The 23,887-nt window shown below is 46.4% G+C and overlaps 1 protein-coding gene across 1 annotated transcript in view; it reads right to left on the bottom strand.

Moving 5' to 3' along the window:
* Positions 1–23,887, bottom strand: part of STAG3 (STAG3 cohesin complex component) — a 196,095-nt gene that overhangs the window by 27,273 nt on the left and 144,935 nt on the right. Inside the window, exons 22-25 of the mRNA XM_073654796.1 lie at positions 19,948–20,040; positions 8,707–8,863; positions 673–800; positions 174–275 (exon numbers count right to left, since the gene is read on the bottom strand). Of these exons, the coding sequence (XP_073510897.1) occupies positions 174–275; positions 673–800; positions 8,707–8,863; positions 19,948–20,040 (480 nt within the window). The remainder of the gene's footprint in view (positions 1–173; positions 276–672; positions 801–8,706; positions 8,864–19,947; positions 20,041–23,887) is intronic.

The following is a 23,887-nucleotide window of genomic DNA, read 5'->3' as shown; positions in this document are numbered from 1 at the left end:
TCCATACCATGCGATGGCAGTGGGGGGCGGCGTTGAGCCTGTGCACTAGTAATCACGCTATTTAAATGCTGTTGTCAGCGCCATCTAATTAAACAGCAGTGATCGGGGCTAGCTGTGATCGCTGCTGTTGCAGTAGATATAAGAAAGCTGCTCGTCCTCCTCCCTGGCCTTACCTGCGTTAGACACAGCAGTATGGTTCTGGTGCTTTCTTCTTTGCTTATTCTTCGGGATCTGTTCAGGGTTTCTTTTATGATATCTCCGTAATCTGTATAATACTGGGAAAAAAAAAATAAATAAGGAACATCATCATTTACTAGAGGGAACATCGTAAGGGTTCGGAGAATGAAGGAACGTCGCAGTACCAAGGTGGCGCCTAACTGTATATGTCACCATACTGGCCATGACCAGGGTGCTGGGATCTTGCTGATTTCTAGGATAAAGGTCTGGTGCGCCAAGGCATTTGTGCTGGGATGTGTAACACCACGATCCAAGCGCACAACACACAGCGCAGGCCACGACGGGTGCTGAAGAAGCTGTGAGGGTTTTCTAGGCAGCTCTGTCATGCTGGTTTACCAATCTTCATATGATAAAATTTTAGTAAACGAGTCCCATAGCTGAGCCCGGTTATTTTACCCCTCTACAATCCTGATGACCCGAGCCCAGGACTCCAACCTTTACATAGTACTTGAAGACTTCACTGGCGCAGCGCAGCTCCAAGGCGTTGTACAGGACCATCTTGCAGTATCCAGCCAGGAGCACACGTCTCTCATGTAGCCGATGGATTTTATTGCTTTCATCATCTAAGGGGAAAAATATTTACTTTTATCTACTTTGGTCTATGTAATGTTGGCGCTGTTCACATTTCCTATTGTAAGGTAGCGCTATTCATCACGCTGGGGGCACTCGCTTCACCGGGTCAATCAAAGCACACATGCAACGTTTTTCCGGTAATTCACAGGACAGCAGTTTATTACATCTCATAAACCACTCATAACATAGTCCATCTCAGTGGCTCGCTGACATGTTACACATATTATCCCAGAGTCTTTCTAGTGACAGAGATGCCCACTTGGCTCCAGATACAGCCTTCAGCAAGGTAACAATATCAATGTCCACATCAAGCAGCGTTTTTACCTTTGCCGGGTCGTAGCTGCTTCAGTCAGCTCGGTTCTGCCACAGCTGTGGCTTTAAGGCTTCCCAGATGCGGCCTCTGGGCCACGTACCTTCCAAGGCTACTGGTATCTCAAACACAGGGGATCAAGCCTCTGCCTTCCAAGCTAGTGGAGTCCCACACAGGGACCAGGCCTCTCGCCCTCCAAGGCTACTGGCATCTCAAACACAGGGATCCAGCCTCTGCCTTCCAGGCTACACCAGGCCTCTCTCTCTCTAGGCCTCAACAGGCCACTCTTTCTCGACCTGTTTCAAAACTACCAGAGTTTATATATCCTTTTGTGCACACAGGACCTGTGATGTCACAGTCACGTGATCAGTCACCTGAGGGGGAGGTAAATGGTCAGCTAGAGCACACCCCCTGGACATTCCAGTAATGCCGCAAGCCGCTGCATTACATACCCCCCCCTGTTCAAACTTGTGGGGTTGAACACATAATATACACAATCACATTATAACCCGCAGTTCACACAGAGACCATGTACTTGACAATTGCGCTGCTCAGCCCCTGGAACATTAGTCATCGACATTAGCCCATTCCTTAGGGACCTACCATCTGTCATTGTCAAGTCACATTTCCAAGTCGTAACCTTGTCAGACCTCCCCCGCTCCCAGCGGTCAATACAGCAGTGTGACTCACATGCCCTTGTATCTAAGGTCCAGTCCGACTCTGTACTGTCCCGTCCTCTATTGGGTGGTTTGTATGGGCCTCTCAGACCTGAGTTACTGGAGGTCTCACTACCTCTAAACCCACTACCACTATCCTCAGGACATCTTGAAAGGTCTCTAACTTCTACTGTAGCCGTTCTATTATTTGAAGGGCCCTTTCTCTGTCTGGTCTCACAATTTCTAGACGGCTGCCACCTTCTGCTGCTCAGGCGATGCTGCCTTTCCATTCGCAGTCTGGCGAGATTCAACTGTTCTACCTCTCGCAGGTAGGTCACTTGGTACTCCATCAGCATGCGTATATACGCGAGATTTTCTTCCGTTCCTAGAGCGGAGAATGACACCATGCCGTCTTCATCTGGTATCCAGTCCTGTCGATCACGTGGACTGCTTACTTTCATCACACCAGACTTCTTTACCATCATCTGCATGGCTTGGCCATTTCTCCCAAAATGCTTTCTCACCAGAACATGAGGCACCCGGATGACCTCTTCCAGCAGACTTTGAGCTTTTCTCATAAGCTCCAGTTGTCTAATGGCTTGTTCTGTCTTCAACTGGAGAAACCGCTTTGTGCGAATACATCGCCAGTGCATGTCACTTAGGATAGCCACCCTCTTCACTGTGACTTCGGTCGTGGACAGGACCACCAGCTGTTTAGCTTCTGAGGTCAAGTACACCTTACAGGCTCCCACGGCCTTCTTAAACTCTTCATGCACGGACTCACTGGTGCATTCTTCTCTCAAATCTTCGGGTACATCTATGAGGCACTTGTACCGAGACGTTTCTGTCTCACCAGGGGTCTCCAAATGATCCTCTGGCTCAGGTTTCAGGGACAACTGACTTTCAGCTTCAGTCTCATCTGATGCTCCCTTCACAGCCATCTTTATCAGCTCCTGCATTTCTTCAGGACACTCCATTTTGCTACAGAACGTTAGCAGCTGGACACCTAACCACTTCTCCATTTCATCTGGGAATACTGCTCCATTCATAGGCATCGCGGTACACTGTTCACACTAGACACTTCACACCGCTCTCCCCGGAAAAATTTTCATGGCCCCACCAAGCCACAGCAAACCAGGTTTGAGTGCAACGGAAATTTTCGTAACCCCGCCGAGTTACAGCCAGATGCTTTAATTTTCGTAACCCCGCCGAGCCACAGCAAGATGCTTGCATCCATACTTGTTGTCCTGTGCCGTTACCCCTAGCAACCGGGCTGCAGTTGCCCGCATTCTACAACCACATGTAAGGTAGCGCTATTCATCACGCTGGGGGCACTCGCTTCACTGGGTCAATCAAAGCACACGTGCAACGTTTTTCCGGTAATTCACAGTACAGCAGTTTATTACATCTCATAAACCATTCATAACATAGTCCATCTCAGTGGCTCGCCGACATGTTACACATATAATATCCAAGAGCCTTTCCAGTGACAGATATGCCCACTTGGCTCCAGATACAGCCTTCAGCGAGGTAACAATATCAATGTCCACATCAAGCAGCGTTTTTACCTTTGCCGGGTAATAGCTGCTTCAGTCAGCTCGGTTCTGCCACAACTGTGGCTTTAAGGCTTCCCAGATGGGGCCTCCGGGCCACGTACCTTCCAAGGCTACTGGCATCTCAAACACAGGGGATCCAGCCTCTGCCTTCCAGGCTAGTGGAGTCCCACACAGGGACCAGGCCTCTCGCCCTCCAAGGCTACTGGCATCTTAAACACAGGGATCCAGCCTCTGCCTTCCAGGCTTCACCAGGCCTCTCTCGCTAAGACATTCCAGTAATGCCGCAAGCCGCTGCATTACACTATGTTAAGTAAAGTTTCCACAACGCCAAGGTTTGTTTACCTATATGGACAGACTGCTCAACACTGGTGCCGGCTGTGCTATACAGCCAGCTAGAATGAGTAACTATTGTGATCGGAGACATCTCGGATCATAATAGGTAAAGCTGCGGTCAATCATGACAGCGGCATCTCAGGGGTTAGAATTGGCTGTGGGTAGGTGCGTTGTCACAGTGGCCGGGGGTTTACTGAAGCCCCTCTTCATGTACATCTATAAAGCCGAGAGATCAAGAATTATGCAACAGACTGCGATACTACAGGTTTAAGTCCTCCATGGGGACTAATAAAAGCTGTTGAAGACATTAAAAAATAGTAAAAAAAAAAAAAGTTGAAACACCGCACCCCCTCCTGCCAAAAATGTAATTGATAAACCTACATACAGTACAGACCAAAAGTTTGGACACACCTCATTTAAAGATTTTTCTGTATTTTCATGACTATGAAAATTGTACATTCACACTGAAGGCATCAAAACTATGAATTACCACATGTGGAATTATATACTTAACAAAAAAGTGTGAAACAACTGAAAATATGTCTTATATTCTAGGTTCTTCAAAGTAGCCACCTTTTGCTTTCATGACTGCTTTGCACACTCTTGGCATTCTCTTGATGAGCTTCAAGAGGTAGTCACCGGAAATGGTCTTCCAACAATCTTGAAGGAGTTCCCAGAGATGCTTAGCACTTGTTGGCCCTTTTGCCTTCAGTCTGCGGTCCAGCTCACCCCAAACCATCTCGATTGGGTTCAGGTCTGGTGACTGTGGAGGCCAGGTCATCTGGCGTAGCACCCCATCACTCTCCTTCTTGGTCAAATACAGTGCTGGCCAAAAGTATTGGCACCCCTGCAATTCTGTCAGATAATACTCAATTTCTTCCTGAAAATAATTGCAATCACAAATTCTTTGGTATTATTATCTTCATTTAATTTGTCTTCAATGAAAAAAACACAAAAAAATTGTCCTAAAGCCAAATTGGATATAATTCCACACCAAACCAAAAAGGGGGTGGACAAAATTATTGGCACCCTTTGAAAAATCATGTGATGCTTCTCTAATTGGTGTAATTAACAGCACCTGTAACTTACCTGTGGCACCTAACAGGTGTTGGCAATAACTAAATCACACTTGCAGCCAGTTAAAATGGATTAAAGTTGCCTCAACCTCTGTCCTGTGTCCTTGTGTGTACCACACTGAGCATGGAGAAAAGAAAGAAGACCAAAGAACTGTCTGAGGACTTGAGAAACCAAATTGTGAGGAAGCATGAGCAATCTCAAGGCTACAAGTCCATCTCCAAAGACCTGAATGTTCCTGTGTCTTCCGTGCGCAGTGTCATCAAGAAGTGTAAAGCCCATGGCACTGTGGCTAACCTCCCTAGATGTGGACGGAAAAGAAAAATTGACGAGAAATTTCAACGCAAGATTGTGCGGATGGTGGATAAAGAACCTCGACTAACATCCAAACAAGTTCAAGCTGCCCTGCAGTCCAAGGGTACAACAGTGTCAACCCGTACTATCCGTCGGCGTCTGAATGAAAAGGGACTGTATGGTAGGATACCCAGAAAGACCCCACTTCTTACCCCGAGACATAGGGACTGTATGGTAGGATACCCAGGAAGACCCCACTTCTTACCCCGAGACATAAAAAAGCCAGGCTGCAGTTTGCCAAAACTTACCTGAGAAAGCCTAAAACGTTTTGGAAGAATGTTCTGTGGTCAGATGAGACAAAAGTAGAGCTTTTTGGGAAAAAGAATCAACATAGAGTGAACAGGAAAAAAAGAGGCATTCAAAGAAAAGAACACGGTCCCTACAGTCAAACATGGCGGAGGTTCCCTGATGTTTTGGGGTTGCTTTGTTGCCTCTGGCACTGGACTGCTTGACCGTGTGAATGGCATTATGAAGTCTGAAGACTACCAACAAATTTTGCAGCATAATGTAGGGCCCAGTGTGAGAAAGCTGGGTCTCCCTCAGAGGTCATGGGTCTTCCAGCAGGACAATGACCCAAAACACACTTCCAAAAGCACTATAAAATGGTTTGAGAGAAAACTCTGGAGACTTCTAAGGTGGCCAGCAATGAGTCCAGACCTGAATCCCATAGAACACCTGTGGAGAGATCTCAAAATGACAGTTTGGAGACGGCACCCTTCAAATATCAGGGACCTGGAGCAGTTTGCCAAAGAAGAATGGTCTACAATTCCAGCAGAGCATTGTAAGAAACTCATTGATGGTTACCGGAAGCGGTTGTTCCCAGTTATTTTGGCTAAAGGTTGTGCAACCAAGTATTAGGCTGAGGGTGCCAATACGTTTGTCTGGCCCATTTTTGGAGTTTTGTGTGAAATGATCAATGATTTCATTTTTGCTTCATTCTCTTTTGTGTTTTTTCCTTGCAAGCAAATTAAATGAAGATAATAATACCAAAGAATTTGTGATTGCAATCATTTTCAGGAAGAAACTGAGTATTATCTGACAGAATTGCAGGGGTGCCAATACTTTTGGCCAGCACTATAGCTCTGGCACAGCCTGGAGGTGTGTTTGGGGTCATTGTCCTGTTGAAAAATAAATGATGGTCCAACTAAACGCAAACCGGATGGAATAGCATGCTGCTGCAAGATGCTGTGGTAGCCATGCTGGTTCAGTATGCCTTCAATTTTTAATAAATCCCCAATAGTGTCACCAGCAAAGCCCCCCCACACGATCACACCTCCTCCTCCATGCTTCACGGTGGGAACCAGGCATGTAGAGTCCATCCGTTCACCTTTTCTGCGTCGCACAAAGACACGGTGGTTGGAACCAAAGATCTCAAATTTGGACTCATCAGACCAAAGCACAGATTTCCACTGGTCTAATGTCCATTCCTTGTGTTCTTTAGCCCAAACAAGTCTCTTCTGCTTGTTGCCTGTCCTTAGCAGTGGTTTCCTAGCAGCTATTTTACCATGAAGGCATGCTGCACAAAGTCTCCTCTTAACAGTTGTTGTAGAGGTGTGTCTGCTGCTAGAACTCTGTGTGGCATTGACCTGGTCTCTAATCTGAGCTGCTGTTAACCTGCGATTTCTGAGGCTGGTGACTCGGATAAACTTATCCTCAGAAGCAGAGGTGACTCTTGGTCTTCCTTTCCTGGGGCAGTTTTCATGTGAGCCAGTTTCTTTGTAGAGCTTGAAGGTTTTTGCCACTGCACTTGGGGACACTTTCAAAGTTTTCCCAATTTTTCGGACTGACTGTCCTTCATTTCTTAAAGTAATGATGGCCACTCGTTTTTCTTTACTTGGCTGCTTTTTTCTTGCCATAATACAAATTCTAACAGTCTATTCAGTAGGACTATCAGCTGTGTATCCACCTGACTTCTGCACAACACAACTGATGGTCCCAACCCCATTTATAAGGCAAGAAATCCCACTTATTAAACCTGACAGGGCACACCTGTGAAGTGAAGACCATTTCCGGTGACTACCTCTTGAAGCTCATCAAGAGAATGCCAAGAGTGTGAAAAGCAGTCATCAAAGCAAAAGGTGGCTACTTTGAAGAACCTAGAATATAAGACATATTTTCAGTTGCTTCACACTTTTTTGTTAAGTATATAATTCCAGTTTTGAGGCCTTCAGTGTGAATGTACAATTTTCATAGTCATGAAAATACAGAAAAATCTTTAAATGAGAAGGTGTGTCCAAACTTTTGGTCTGTACTGTATGTATAAGGAGCATAGAGTAAATGGTCTAATATGCACATATAAAATAGAAGAAATAATCTATAAAGAATAAGTGCCAGCCACAAGGAAGTACAAATAAAACTGTCAAAGATGGTGAGCATACAAGTAATAGAGACAGCATGGTACAAGCTCTCACCTGTCAATGAAAGAAACGCACCTGAAGCGCGTTTCGCCCCTAGCTTCTTCAAGGGGTTTCACACCAAGCTAAACGCGCGTCGGGTGAGGTTTTTTTCATTGACTGGTGAAACCCTGTTTATGCCACTGTGCATGTTTACACTTCCCACTTATGGTATCTATCTTATTTCATGATACTTTTTCTCTGTTTATTGAGACTTTTTGCGTGAATACACCTTATATTATATTGGTATTCGTCTGCAATACTGGGATTTTACTATACCCATTACATTATTGTAGGTCTTTTATCTATTTGTACCATCTTGTTCTTAAGCTTGTGTCATGCTGTCATTATTACTTGTATGCTTCTCCATCTTTGATTATTGAGTGTCTTAATTGTTTTCATTTCTTTTCCAATAAAAATCATGTTTTATTTGTACCTCCTTGTAGCTTGCACTTATTATTTATAGGTTTTTCTTTTTTCAAAAATGTAATTGGTAAAACCTAAAAAAAATAAATAAATTACTAAATTATTTGGTATTTGTGCGTCCGTAATTGTCTGAACTAATAAAATATCAACATCTTTTAACCTATGTAGGGAAATAAAAAATGGCGGAATCGCTGGATTTTAATGACTTTACTTCCCGAAAAATGAGGACAAAAATAAATAAATCAGAAAGTAGTAAGGGCACCAATAGAAAATACACATCTGCAAAAAAAAAACAAGCCAATATAGAAAAGTTATTTTTTTTCCAGGTTTTTTTTTTTAAGGAGTAACATATATAAAAAAAAACTACATATAAATTTGGAATCACCATAGTCGATCTGGCATGTACAACGAGCCTGTTTTTATCGCCATTTTCAGCCCATGGTGTGGTAAAGTCATCATATGTCCTTATAAAAAAATAAAATAAAAATTATGGCTTAAAAAAAAAAAATAAATAAATAAAAATTATGACTTCAAAAAATAAATAAATAAAAATGTCTGTATCTAAAAGGTGAGAGGAATCATTTGCCATTGAAGTATTATTTTTTTTTATATATATATATCTTCTGCATTGATTCAGATAAAATGATAAAATTCTGTTTTTCTGCAGCCACCACTAGAGGGAGCTAATGAGCTTACTGCAATAATAAAACCCGCATTCAGGGAGCTCCTTGGCTCCCCCTAGTGGGTAGTTGAGAATCAGCCATGGTATGTTATTGTTCTGACAGAACACGCACCGCTGTCCTCATCTTCAGAGTTAGTGAATACGTGATCGACGAGGAAGCCGGCCATCTCCGCCTGGAGAGGGAACTCTGCGGAATAGGAGAGTCTCTGCAGGTCACGGCCAACGTGATCACTGAAAACCACCAGGAGATCACTGAGAAGTATAAAAGCCTGTAAAGGAAAACAACGAAAAAAGGATCACGATGAAAGAAGAAATCTATTACTGAACTCCTTTTAATACATCGCTGGGTGAAAGTTTATATTTCTTGGCAGAAATCCCAGCAGGTGTCTGCAGCCACCACTAGGGGGAGCTCAGTACACAGTGTAATTGTCAAGGTGCGAACAGTATGCACTGAGCTCCCCCTAGTGGAGGCTGCAGGTAACCAAATTATCTTAACTTTAAAATTATTTAAATTAGGAAGAGTTGATAAAAAAAAAAATAATAAAAACAGAAAGTTTATTTCCTTACGCTTTATAGTAGAATATACATGCTCATGCTATTATTAGGTATATCAGGTACAACCATAACGCATGGCAGTCCATAAACAGACAGGATTTATGAAGGATGAGTTGCTCTTAAATACAAGCCATTTTGCAATTTACTGCTTATTAATTTTTCAGCCGTTTGTGAGATATTAACACTTTTCTTTCGTTTACACCTCGTTGCCTTGGAGACCCGACCACTGCTGCTAGACAGAACATTCACTCTTTTTTATTCAGCTTGTCAGCACAGTTTTGAAGCTGCAGAGTGCTGTTAATCTCCTAATCCCAGCCAGGTTCAGCTCAGCGTTTACAAGCTAGACAGCAGTGTCGGTCGGTCTCCTAGGCAACGAGCTGTAAACAAAAGTGCTAGCATTTCAGGAGCGAATGAAAATTATAGTAAGAGGGAATAAGCCTTCAGCTGGTTTAAGACCTGTGATGTACACTTTCATCATAGGCTGATAAGGGAATATAAAAAGCCTGCTCCGCTCCGATCGCTGCTGTTATCCATTTATATGCTGCTGTCAATCTGACATAATGGATACCATGGCAGCCTGGGGCCTGCTAAACAGCCCTAATAATTGCCATCTTATATACATTCTTTCGCTAGGAAGCTTGATACTTAAAAAAAATAAATAAAAAGGGTTAGCACTGCTTGGTTGGCTATAGCATCTCCTAAAAGACGAGGCAGCTCCAGCTGGCATCAGAAGCCATAGAGTAATGCATGTAGAATTTGACTACGGTGTGGCTGGTAGACCAAGTGGCAGCCTTGCAGACCTGACCAGCAGAGGCGTGATGCCTGACCACCCTGCCGCAATGAGTGGTTACTCGAAATGGCGGAGATTTGGCTTTGGTGAAGGCTTCCATAATAGCTGACCTGTTCCATTTTGGAGGCTGTTTGGCCTTTATTTGGGCCATCAGAGATCACAATAAGAGAATCGTAACGCTGAAATGTCTTGATAGCTCTAACCAAATCCAGACGACGGGGAAAACGCTCCTGGGTATAAACATGATATGGATAAAAGAAGGGGGAGGACTATGTCCTCATCGATATGGAAAACCCAGAACACCTTAAGAAGAAAAGATGCCACTTGGTCAAGTACCACCTTTTGTCCTGATGGAGAAGGAAAGAGCCTTGTAGAAAAGGGCAGGGAGCTCAGACATCCTGTGAATGGAAGTGATGACCACCAGATGCCAACTTCCATGGAAGGAAAATTGTGGAGATACTGTGCAGAAGCTCAAAGAAAGGTTCCTGGAGTTGAGACAGAACAGGACTGAGGTTCTTACAGGTATTATTAAGGAGGGGCACAGTGAGTTCTTCCTTAAAGGAAAAGTCTTTCCTATTTGTGAATGGCCAGCATGCACTGAAAGAGAATGGAAAGAGAGGAAACTGGCCCCCCGTAATAATGAGCAATGACACAGGAAAAAAGTATTGATCACGCTTACTGAAATTTAATTAATGCTTCGTGTTAAAAGCCTTTGTGGGTGATGAAGCTTCAAGACGCCTCCTGTATGGGGAAACTAGTCGCAGGCATTGCTCAGGTGTGAATTGGCCCATTCTTCCACACAAACACTCTTCACATCCTGAAGGTCCCGTGTTCTTCTTCTATGACCTCTTGAGCTTCCTTCCATAAATTTTCTAATGGATTCAGGTCTGGTGATCGGCTCGGCCATTCTAGCAGCTTTATTTTCTTCCTCTGAAATCAATTGAGTTTCCTTTGCTGGATGTTTGGGATCATTATCTTGCTGAAATGTCCACCCTTGTTTCATCTTCATCATCCTGGTAGATGGTAGCACATTTTTATCAAGAATGCATCAGTATATTTGTTCATTCATTCATCCTTCCTTCAAACATAAGAAATTTGCCAGTGCCATATGCTGAAAAACAGCCCCACACCATGATGATCCCACCTCCACGCTTCACTGTTGGTATGGTGGTTTTGGTGTGATATGCAGTGCCTTTTGGCCTCCAAACATGGTGTGTATTATGGCACCCAAAGAGTTTAGTTTTGATCTCATCTGACCAGACTATATTCTCCCAGAATTTCACAGGCTTATCTAAATGTTGTGGAGCACACTTTAAACACGCTTGAACATGCTTTTTGTTCATCAATAGAGTCTTGCGTGATGAGTATGCATACAGGCCATCGAGGTTGTGTGGTGAGCGTGGATACAGGCCATGGAGGGTGAGTGGTGAGCGTGCATACAGGCCATGGAGGTTGTGTGGTGAGCATGCATACAGGTCATGGAGGTTGTGTAGTGAGCGTGCAGACCGGCCATGGAGGTTGCGTGGTGAGCGTGCATACAGGCCATGGAGGTTGTGTAGTGAGCGTGACCACAGGCCATGGAGGTTGCGTGGTGAGCGTGCATACAGGTCATGGAGGTTGTGTAGTGAGCGATCACACAAGCCATGGAAGTTGCGTGGTGAGCGTGCCTACTGGCCATGGAGGTTGATTGCATTACTTCCAGTTTGCTTTGAACCAAGTTGTACCTGCTGATTCCAGGTCTTTCTGTAGAAATATATTTACTTAGAAAATTGGTGACGTGTTCAATACTTTTTTCAACCTACTTTATGTTCTAGACAATTGAGTCGGACAGCCCCTTGGATTTCAGAACGACGGCTACAACAGCAGGTGCCATTAAATGCAGCTGAGGTAGAGTGGGGTGGAATAGTTGGCCTTGGGAAAGAATATCGGGGCGAGGGGGAAAGGGCTGTAGGGTGTCTTCTGCAAATAACTGGATAAGGTCGGAGTACCATGCCCGCTGAGGCCCATCTGGAGCTATGAGGATCACAGGAACGCCTTTCACTTTGACCTATCAGGCAAAAAGACAATGTGGAAGGAAGAGACGGATCATAATGAACTCTGCCCACGGAGTGACCAGTGTATGAACCGCGAAGGCCCTCAGGATCTGGCGATATAAGTTTGGATTTTGTGATTAAGTCGAAAAGTGAAAAGGTCCACGTCTGGGGTGCCCCAGTAAAGGCAAATTTGGCTGAAGACCTCTCCCTTAAATCCAGTTTCTCGGCTGAAAAAATCCACAACTCACTTTTCTATGCCAGGAATGTGGACTGAAGGAAAGCACCAGAGTACGCTTCTCCCAAAGTGAAGTGAATTCTGGTAGCTCCCGATTCCCCCCAAATGTTCAGGTAGGTGACCGCAGTCAAGTTGTCTGTCTGCACTGGAAGCTGTCAGTCCTTTAGGAAGGAGGACCAGCAGGAGAGATCTATAAAGATTGTCCTTAGTACCAGCAGGAGAGACTTATCCTTAGGATAGAGGCCCTGAGCAGAGTGATGCTTAACCCCTTAACAACATCTGACGTACTAATACGCGTCTGTGCCCTGGGACTTAAGAGCCAGACCCGTATTAGTACGTCATGGCGATCGCGCGCGCACACAGGCTGTGCGGGCGCGATCGCCGCCGGGTGTCAGCTGATTGTCACAGCTGACACCCGGTACTATGTGCAGGGAGCGGTCCTGCACCGCTCCCAGCACATTAACCCCCGCTATGCTGCGATCGAAGTCGATCGAAATCGATCGCGGCATTTCGGGGGCAAGGGGAGGTGATCGGCGATACTCACCTCCTCTTCCGGCTTCCAGCGCAGTCTGCAGCGGCTTCCCGGGTGTAGCCATGACGACCCGATGTCGTCATGACAACATCCGGGTCACCAGAGAGCAGGAAGATTGCTTGGACATGCGCAGTGCATCTCCAAGCAATCTTCACACCGTGCACTTCTGACAGCCTTCATGGCATAGGGATGGTGCTCCATTCCTGTGCCATGCAGGCGATCAGAAAAAAAAAGTGAAAGTCCCAGAGTGGGACAAAGTAATAAAGTGTACAAACTGTCTGAAACTGGAAAAAAAAAAAAAAAAAAAAATGTGCAAAAATATTATAAAAAAATTTAAAAAATAATACACCAAATGTACCCATCAATAAATATTATTATAAAAAAAAAACAATAAAAGTACACATATTTGGTATCGCCGCGTCCGGAACAACCTGAACTATAAAACTGTCCCACTAGTTAACCCCTTCAGTGAACACGGGAAGAAAAAAAAAACAAAAAACGAAGCAAAAAACAATGCTTTATCACCATACCGCCAAACAAAAAGTGGAATAACACGCGATCAAAAAGACGCATATAAATAAAAATGATACCGCTGAAAACGTCATCTCGTCCCGCAAAAAACAAGCCGCCACACAGCTCCATCAGCCGAAAAATAAAAAAGTTATAGCTCTCAGAATAAAGCAATGGTAAAAAATATTTTTTTCTATAAGATAGCTTTTATTGTGTATAAGCGCCAAAACATAGAAAAATGATACAAATGTGGTACCGCTGTAAACGTACTGACCCGAAGAATAAAGCTACCTCATCAATTTTACCACACGCGGAACAGAATAAAATAGAAAAAAAAAAAAACAATTCCTGAATTGTTGGTTTTTGTTTATTCTGCCTCCCAAAAATCGGAATAGAAAGCGATCAAAAAATGACACGTGCCTGAAAATGGCACCAATAACAACGTCAAGTCATCCCGCAAAAAAGGAGCCGTCACATGACTGTCTGCCAAAATCTGGAAAAATTATAGCTCTCAAAATATGACGATGCAAAAACTAGATTTTACAAAAAATGCGTCTTTTAGTGTGTGACAGCTGTCAGTCATAAAAACCCCATATGATTCTGGTATTGCTGTAATCGCACCGACCCGAAGAATAAAGTCGTCTAATCACTTATACCGCACGAGGAACGGCGTCAAAAATAAACTCTTGGGTTAGGATTGGGCTAGGGTTAGGGCTGGGTTTGGGGCTAGGGTTGTGCTGGGGCTAGGGTTGTGCTGGGGCTAGGGTTGTGCTAGGGCTAGGGTTGTGCTAGGGTTAGGGTTGTGATGGGGTTGGGATTTTTTTCAAAAGTAAGAAAAAAAGATGACGATATGGCGACTAGTGTTGAGAGCAAGTGCTCGCTACTTGAGTTTGCATCGGGTGCTCTGGTATGCATTGAGTATCGTGGGTATTTGAGTGACATGCTCGAGTCTCTGCCCCATATGCTTCGCGGCCAAAAAACTTTACGGGGATTGCCTGCCATGCACGAGCGATCCCCGCATGTTTTTTTTGGGTGTCTAATAACCGTGAAACATGCGGAGCAGGGACTCGAGCATGTCACTCAAGCACACGCTGTACATGGTGCATACCTGAGTACCCGATGCAAACTCAAGTAGCGAGCACTTGCGCTCAAGAATAATGACAACTTATTCAATATGATGACCTAATGTAAACAAATTCTGTGCCGTACCTCTGGGTTCAAAATGTTCACTATACACCTTAATAAAATCCTTGAGGGGTATAGTTTCCAAAATGGGGACACTTGTGGGGGAGCTCCACTGTTTAGGCACATCACGGGCTCTCCAAACGCGACATGGTGTCCGCTAACAAATTGAATGGAAAATCGGCTCAATTTGTTAGCGGATATCATGTTGTGTTTGGAGAGCCCCTGTGTGCCCAAACATTGGAACTCCCCCACAAGTGACCCCATTTTGGAAACTAGACCCCCCAAGGCACCTATCTAGATTCATAGTGAGCACTTGGAACCCCCAGGTGCTTCACAAATTGATTCGTAAAAATGAAAAAGTGAAAAAAAAAAACACTTTTTCATTTTTATGAATCAATTTGTGAAGCACCTGGGGGTTCCAAGTGCTCACTATGCATCTAGAAAGATGCCTTGGGGGGTCTAGTTTCCAAAATGGGGTCACTTGTGGGGGAGCTCCAATGTTTGGGCACACAGGGACTCTCTAAATGCAACATGGTATCCGCTAACAAATTAAATGGAAAATCGGCTCAAATTGTTAGCGGACACCACATTGCGTTTGGAGAGCCCCTCTGTGCCCAAACTTTGGAGCTCCCCCACAAGTGACCCCATTTTGGAAACTAGACCCCCCAAGGCACCTATCTAGATTCACAGTGAGCACTTGGAACCCCAGGTGCTTCACAAATTGATTCATAAAAATGTGTTTTTTTTTTCACTTTTTCATTTTAATGAATCAATTTGTGAAGCACCTGGAGGTTCCAAGTGCTCACTATGCATCTAGAAAGGTGCCTTGGGGGGTCTAGTTTCCAAAATGGGGTCACTTGTGGGGGAGCTCCAATGTTTGGGCACACAGGGACTCTCCAAATGCAACATGATATCCGCTAACAAATTGTCGGCTCAATTTGTTAGCGGATACCATGTTGCATTTAGAGAGTCCCTGTGTGCCCAAACATTGGAGCTCCCCCACAAGTGACCCCATTTTGGAAACTAGACCCAACAAGGCACCTATCTAGATGCATAGTGAGCACTTGGAACCCCTAGGTGCTTCACAAATTGATTCGTAAAAATGAAAAAGTGAAAAAAAAAACACTTTTTAATTTTTATGAATCAATTTGTGAAGCACCTGGGGTTCCAAGTGCTCACTGTGAATCTAGATAGGTGCCTTGGGGGGTCTAGTTTCCAAAATGGGGTCACTTGTGGGGGAGCTCCAAAGTTTGGGCACAGAGGGGCTCTCCAAACGCAATGTGGTGTCCGCTAACAATTTGAGCCGATTTTCCATTCAATTTGTTAGCGGATACCATGTTGTATTTAGAGAGTCCCTGTGTGCCCAAACATTGGAGCTCCCCCACAAGTGACCCCATTTTGGAAACTAGACCCAACAAGGCACCTATCTAGATGCATAGTGAGCACTTGGAACCCCTAGGTGCTTCACAAATTGATTCGTAAAAATGAAAAAGTGTTTTTTTTTTTTCACTTTTTCATTTTTACGAATCAATTTGTGAAGCACCTGGGGGTTCCAAGTGCTCACTATGCATCTATAAAGGTGCCTTGGGGGGTCTAGTTTCCAAAATGGGGTCACTTGTGGGGGAGCTCCAAAGTTTGGGCACACAGGGGCTCTCCAAACAGAACATGGCGTCCGCTAATTATTCAAGCAAATTTTACAATCAAAAAGTCAAATGGCGCTCCTTCCCTTCCGAGCCCTGCCGTGCGCCCAAACAGTGTTTCTTCCCCAAATATTGGGTATCTGCGTGCCCAGGGGAAATTGCACAACAAATTTTGGGGTCCATTTTTTCTTGTTACCCCTGTGAAAATAAAAAAAATTGGGTCTAAAGTAACATTTTTGTGAAAAAAGTTAAATGTTCATTTTTTTCTTCCACATTCAAAAAATTCCTGTGAAGCACCTGAAGGGTTAGTAAAGTTCTTGAATGTGGTTTTGAGCACCTTGATGGGTGCAGTTTTTAGAATGGTGTCACTTTTGGGTATTTTCTGTCATAAAGACCTCTCAAAGTGACTTCAAATGTGATGTGGTCCCTAAAAAAATGGTTTTATAAATTTTGTTGGAAAAATGAGAAATCGCTGGTCAACTTTTAACCCTTAGGGTAAGTGCACACGATGCAGAAATGCTCAGGATTTTTTCCTGAGCGTTTCTGCATCTCTCTGGCAGGAAAAAACGCATGCGGATTGTACATGCGGTTTCCTGCCAGGGACATGCGGAAATGAAGCGGTCTTCACTTTCATTTCCGCATGCGGGTTGACAAGTGCTTCCCAAGCGATTTTAGCATCACTTGGAAAGTGCTTGTCAACTTCACACTATATAAATCCATGCAGCCGGCATGGATTTATATAGTGTGTGATGTCAAAAAATAAAAAATAAATCTATACTTTACCCTCTGATGGCCCCCGGTGTCCTGCTTCATCGGTCCCGGCTGCCGGCTGTGAAGATTTTAGGACCTTCCGACGTCAGCGTCACGTGACCCGTCACATGACTCTGACGTCAGCGAAGGTCCTTCATTCAACCGCGAAGTGCCCGGGAAGCCAGGAGGACGCAGCGCGGGCCGTCAGAAGGTGAGAATATATATATTTTTTATTTTATTCTTTTTTTTTTAATGGTACCTGGGTCTGGATGCGAGTCCTCACATCCACACCCGGGTACCATCCGCACATTAGACCGCATGAAAAGCGCATCAACATATACAGTGATGCGGATTCCATGCGGTCTAATGCAAGTCAATGGCGGAAAAAGAGCAGCGTTTCCGCAAAATTAATTGACATGCTGCGGATTTTTGACCGCAGCGTTTACGCTGCGGAAAAATCCGCATCATGGGCACAGCACATGCGGATTTCAATTGGGGAACATTGCTGCCCTTCTACCATGCGTTTTTCATGCTTTTCCGCGGCGTTTACGCAACTGCAAAAACGCCGCGGAAACGCATGAAAAACGCATCGTGTGAACTCAGCCTTATAGCTCCCTAACAAAAAAAAATTTTGGTTCCAAAATTGTGCTGATGTAAAGTAGACATGTGGGAAATGTTATTTATTAACTCTTTTGTGTGACATCGCTCTGATTTCAGGGCTTAAAAATTCAAATTTTGAAAATTGCAAAATTTTCAAAATTTTCACCAAATTTCCGTTTTTTCACAAATAAACGCAAGTGATATCGAAGAAATTTTTCCACAATCATGAAGTACAATATGTCCCGAAAAAACAATCTCAGAATCAGGGGGATCAGTTGAAGCGTTCCAGAGTAATTACCTCATAAAGTGACAGTGGTCAGAATTGTAAAAATTGGCCTGGTCATTAACGTGCAAACCACCCGCGGGGCTTAAGGGGTTAAACATCGCATCATAGCTTGAGAGACTGGCATCGATCACCACCTGCCATTGAAGAGGAAAGAAGTACCTGCTGGAAAGCAGAGCCAGAGATGTTATCCTCCAGAGAAGATCTCTCCAGACTCAAACGGGGAAACAGATGCATCGATCACTGCCTTGTTCCAAAAAGGTGATGGAAAACTGTAGTGTCCGGCAGTCAAACTGAGCAAAGGGTATCGCCTCGAAAACTGAGACCATCCTGCACAGAACACTCATGCAAACATGGATGGTTCCTGAGGAATCTGCAACTGGGCCACTCCAGACTGAAGAAGAGAGTGCTTGTCCCATGCTAGAAACACTCGCCCCACATGGGTGTCTGGGTGTTGCATAGAAATCCCAGGAGCTGAGATGTCATCAGACAAGACTTCTGAGTGTAGATAATCCAACCGAATCACTCCAAGATGATTTGGAGGCTGGAAAAGTTTTCCTCCTTGGATCAAAAAATTATCGAGATAAGGAGATCTATCACAAAGTAGCGACATCTGTGGGGCAACCACCTTGGTGAAGATCTTCTTGAAGCTGGAGGTCGTGGTTGGCTTAGAAGAAAGTGGACGCCCAAGGTTGAGCCTTTGGAGGGGATGAAAGAAAGAACGCTTGTGGGCAAAGAGGTGAATTCGATTTTGTAACCTGAGTAAACTGCCTCCCTTACCCAAGCGTCGTTTATGTGAGCCATCCAGACTTCTTTGAAGGAGAGGCGACACCCCCCCCCCCACTAGAGAGACAGAAAGCGAGTTGAGTGGGGGGAAAACCTTCATGCAGTAGAAGTCCTGGAAGTAGAGGGTTTGCGGCCTTGGGACAGTCATGCCAGGAAGGATTAAGGGCTGCCTGGATCCAGAGGGTCAGGTAGGCTTCGTGTCGCTACCATAGGAAGAGGAATTGTGAAAGGAACAAAAACCTCTGGGAATAGTGGCAGAAAAGTCTTCAAATGAAGAGAGGCCAAGTCTGCGAAGGAGGAGGAGAGCCAGGGAAAAAGGCAGAATGAAAAGTGCTGATTTGAATAAAAATTCCCGCTCTCAGATCCCACTTGAGGCAGGTGAGGAAGGTGTAAGAAGATGAACCAGGTAGACCAAAGAATGGGAAGAGGCTGCGGCCTTGTTGCCAAAAAAAAAAGTCGAGGTCTCAAGAAGTCGGAGTTTCTACTGTCTGTGCACCATCTTTGTGGATGGTAGCGAAAGAGCAGAGAAAATGCAGGAGACTGGTAAAGAGACTGGCAAAGAGGAAGAGGAGTAACCGGAAAACAACTAGAAAGTGGTGCAAAAAGTTCCATAAAAAAAAGATCTCAGTGCCATAAAAGGGTAGGCACTGGAAAAATAATGTCCCCAAAGAGAGGAAATCATCCACACCACCAGGGAAAAAAACTGAAATCGTAAAAGACTGTGCAAAAGACACGTTACAGTCCGTGTCTGCCTCCTACAGACACCGAAAAGTGGCCTTACCATTCATTTTACCACATAACGTACTGAAAGACAGGGAAAAATTCCACGTTCATTGTGGGGTGATAATGTCCTGCAGCAATATTTTCCAGGTCAGTAGGATTACCACTATACCAAACTTTTTTTTTTCTGTTTTATTATTTTCTATTTGCTTGGTTTTTTGAAAGGATGTTTTTATTGATACCATTTTGAGGAATATATAACAAATTTAACTCTTTGGAAAATGCGGTGACTGAAAAGGATAAATTCATTTAAAGATCGTTCGGTGATAATAGTTTTATATTTTGATAACTCAGACACGATACCAAATATGTTGATTTTATATATAGAATGTTATTTATTTTTAATGAGAGAAAAGAGGGTGAGTGTCATGTTTATATACATTTTTTTATCACTTTAAAAAATGTTTTCTTTATTTTTAGTCCCTAGCTGATACACTATACTGGAATACCAGGGTAATGACGAGGACGGCATTTGCATGCCGCTGTTAAAGAGATTGCCAGCAGCATTTATAAGGTTAATGGGCAGCGATCGGAGCTAGCGCAGGTCACTACAGGCCGACGGCGGCTACGTAACACAGGATCAGCTCCTCAGCGGCTTCACACCTTCCTTCATGACCTAGTGACAAGAAAACACAAAAAGAACGCCCGGTCCTGGCACACAGCGATGGCGTTACCTGCTCTCTCACGCGGCAGTGAACATCAGACAGGAGGCTCTGACACAGGCTCACAAACAGGCGACGTCTCTTCCGTAAAGCGACCAGCGAATCCTGATCAGTGAGAGAGCGAATAACACAGAATGTACAACCGCACCGCGGATAGCCAGCGGAGATACACAGGAAGGACGTGGAGGCAAGATGGGACCATACAGGGGACTACACCGTATTAACCCTGGGACAATGCACTGACATACCCTGTATGTACACGGCAGGAGGAGCGTGCACAGACATACCCTGTGTGTACACGGCAGGAGGAGCGTGCACCGACATACCCTGTGTGTACACGGCAGGAGGAGCGTGCACTGACATACCCTGTGTGTACACGGCAGGAGGAGCGTGCACTGACATACCCTGTGTGTACACGGCAGGAGGAGCGTGCACTGACATACCCTGTGTGTACACTGCAGGAGGAGCGTGCACTGACATACCCTGTGTGTACACGGCAGGAGGAGCGTGCACCGACATACCCTGTGTGTACACAGCAGGAGGAGCGTGCACCGACATACCCTGTATGTACACAGCAGGAGGAGCGTGCACTGACATACCCTGTGTGTACACGGCAGGAGGAGCGTGCACTGACATACCCTGTGTGTACACTGCAGGAGGAGCGTGCACTGACATACCCTGTGTGTACACGGCAGGAGGAGCGTGCACCGACATACCCTGTGTGTACACGGCAGGAGGAGCGTGCACTGACATACCCTGAATGTACACGGCAGGAGGAGCGTGCACTGACATACCCTGTGTGTACACGGCAGGAGGAGCGTGCACTGACATACCCTGTATGTACACGGCAGGAGGAGCGTGCACCGACATACCCTGTATGTACACGGCAGGAGGAGCGTGCACTGACATACCCTGTGTGTACACGGCAGGAGGAGCGTGCACAGACATACCCTGTGTGTACACGGCAGGAGGAGCGTGCACCGACATACCCTGTGTGTACACAGCAGGAGGAGCGTGCACCGACATACCCTGTATGTACACAGCAGGAGGAGCGTGCACTGACATACCCTGTGTGTACACGGCAGGAGGAGCGTGCACTGACATACCCTGTGTGTACACTGCAGGAGGAGCGTGCACTGACATACCCTGTGTGTACACGGCAGGAGGAGCGTGCACCGACATACCCTGTGTGTACACGGCAGGAGGAGCGTGCACTGACATACCCTGAATGTACACAGCAGGAGGAGCGTGCACTGACATACCCTGTGTGTACACGGCAGGAGGAGCGTGCACTGACATACCCTGTGTGTACACTGCAGGAGGAGCGTGCACTGACATACCCTGTGTGTACACGGCAGGAGGAGCGTGCACCGACATACCCTGTGTGTACACGGCAGGAGGAGCGTGCACTGACATACCCTGAATGTACACGGCAGGAGGAGCGTGCACTGACATACCCTGTGTGTACACGGCAGGAGGAGCGTGCACAGACATACCCTGTGTGTACACGGCAGGAGGAGCGTGCACCGACATACCCTGTATATACACAGCAGGAGGAGCGTGCACCGACATACCCTGTATATACACGGCAGGAGGAGCGTGCACCGACATACCCTGTGTGTACACGGCAGGAGGAGCGTGCACCGACATACCCTGTATGTACACGGCAGGAGGAGCGTGCACCGACATACCCTGTGTGTACACGGCAGGAGTAGCGTGCACCGACATACCCTGTGTGTACATGGCAGGAGGAGCGTGCACTGACATACCCTGTATATACACGGCAGGAGGAGCGTGCACCGACATACCCTGTGTGTACACGGCAGGAGGAGCGTGCACTGACATACCCTGTGTGTACACGGCAGGAGGAGCGTGCACTGACATACCCTGTATGTACACGGCAGGAGGAGCGTGCACTGACATACCCTGTGTGTACACGGCAGGAGGAGCGTGCACTGACATACCCTGTATGTACACGGCAGGAGGAGCGTGCACCGACATACCCTGTATATACACGGCAGGAGGAGCGTGCACCGACATACCCTGTGTGTACACGGCAGGAGGAGCGTGCACTGACATACCCTGTGTGTACACGGCAGGAGGAGCGTGCACTGACATACCCTGTATGTACACGGCAGGAGGAGCGTGCACCGACATACCCTGTATGTACACGGCAGGAGGAGCATGCACAGACATACCCTGTATGTACACGGCAGGAGGAGCGTGCACTGACATACCCTGTATGTACACGGCAGGAGGAGCGTGCACTGACATACCCTGTGTGTACACGGCAGGAGGAGCGTGCACTGACATACCCTGTGTGTACACGGCAGGAGGAGCGTGCACAGACATACCCTGTATGTACACTGCAGGAGGAGTGTGCACTGACATACCCTGTATGTACACGGCAGGAGGAGCGTGCACTGACATACCCTGTATGTACATGGCAGGAGGAGCGTGCACCGACATACCCTGTATGTACACGGCAGGAGGAGCGTGCACTGACATACCCTGTGTGTACACGGCAGGAGGAGCGTGCACAGACATACCCTGTGTGTACACGGCAGGAGGAGCGTGCACTGACATACCCTGTATGTACACGGCAGGAGGAGCGTGCACAGACATACCCTGAATGTACACGGCAGGAGGAGCGTGCACCGACATACCCTGTATGTACACGGCAGGAGGAGCGTGCACAGACATACCCTGTATGTACACGGCAGGAGGAGAGTGCACCGATATACCCTGTATGTACAAGGCAGGAGGAGCGTGCACTGACATACCCTGTGTGTACACGGCAGGAGGAGCGTGCACCGACATACCCTGTATGTACACGGCAGGAGGAGCGTGCACCGACAAACCCTGTATGTACACGGCAGGAGGAGAGTGCACCGATATACCCTGTATGTACAAGGCAGGAGGAGTGTGCACCGACATACCCTGTATGTACACGGCAGGAGGAGCGTGCACAGACATACCCTGAATGTACACGGCAGGAGGAGCGTGCACTGACATACCCTGTATGTACACGGCAGGAGGAGCGTGCACAGACATACCCTGAATGTACACGGCAGGAGGAGCGTGCACCGACATACCCTGTATGTACACGGCAGGAGGAGCGTGCACAGACATACCCTGTATGTACACGGCAGGAGGAGAGTGCACCGATATACCCTGTATGTACAAGGCAGGAGGAGCGTGCACTGACATACCCTGTATGTACACGGCAGGAGGAGCGTGCACCGACATACCCTGTATGTACACGGCAGGAGGAGCGTGCACAGACATACCCTGAATGTACACGGCAGGAGGAGCGTGCACCGACATACCCTGTATGTACACGGCAGGAGGAGCGTGCACTGACATACCCTGTATGTACACGGCAGGAGGAGCGTGCACTGACATACCCTGTGTGTACACGGCAGGAGGAGCGTGCACTGACATACCCTGTATATACACAGCAGGAGGAGCGTGCACTGACATACCCTGTATGTACACGGCAGGAGGAGCGTGCACCGACATACCCTGTGTGTACACGGCAGGAGGAGCGTGCACTGACATACCCTGTGTGTACACGGCAGGAGGAGCGTGCACTGACATACCCTGAATGTACAAGGCAGGAGGAGCGTGCACTGACATACCCTGTATGTACACGGCAGGAGGAGCGTGCACTGACATACCCTGTGTGTACACGGCAGGAGGAGCGTGCACTGACATACCCTGTATGTACATGGCAGGAGGAGCGTGCACTGACATACCCTGTATGTACACGGCAGGAGGAGCGTGCACTGACATACCCTGTATGTACACGGCAGGAGGAGCGTGCACCGACATGCCCTGTATATACACGGCAGGAGGAGCGTGCACTGACATACCCTGTATGTACAAGGCAGGAGGAGCGTGCACTGACATACCCTGTATGTACACGGCAGGAGGAGAGTGCACCGACATA

The sequence above is a fragment of the Phyllobates terribilis genome, unplaced genomic scaffold (genome assembly GCF_046119375.1).
Source record: "Phyllobates terribilis strain yellow unplaced genomic scaffold, ASM4611937v1 Scaffold_11__3_contigs__length_659146591, whole genome shotgun sequence".
Lineage (NCBI taxonomy): Eukaryota > Metazoa > Chordata > Amphibia > Anura > Dendrobatidae > Phyllobates > Phyllobates terribilis.
The sequence above is the reverse complement of the archived record's forward strand: the minus strand, read 5'-3'. Positions and strand labels throughout refer to the sequence as shown.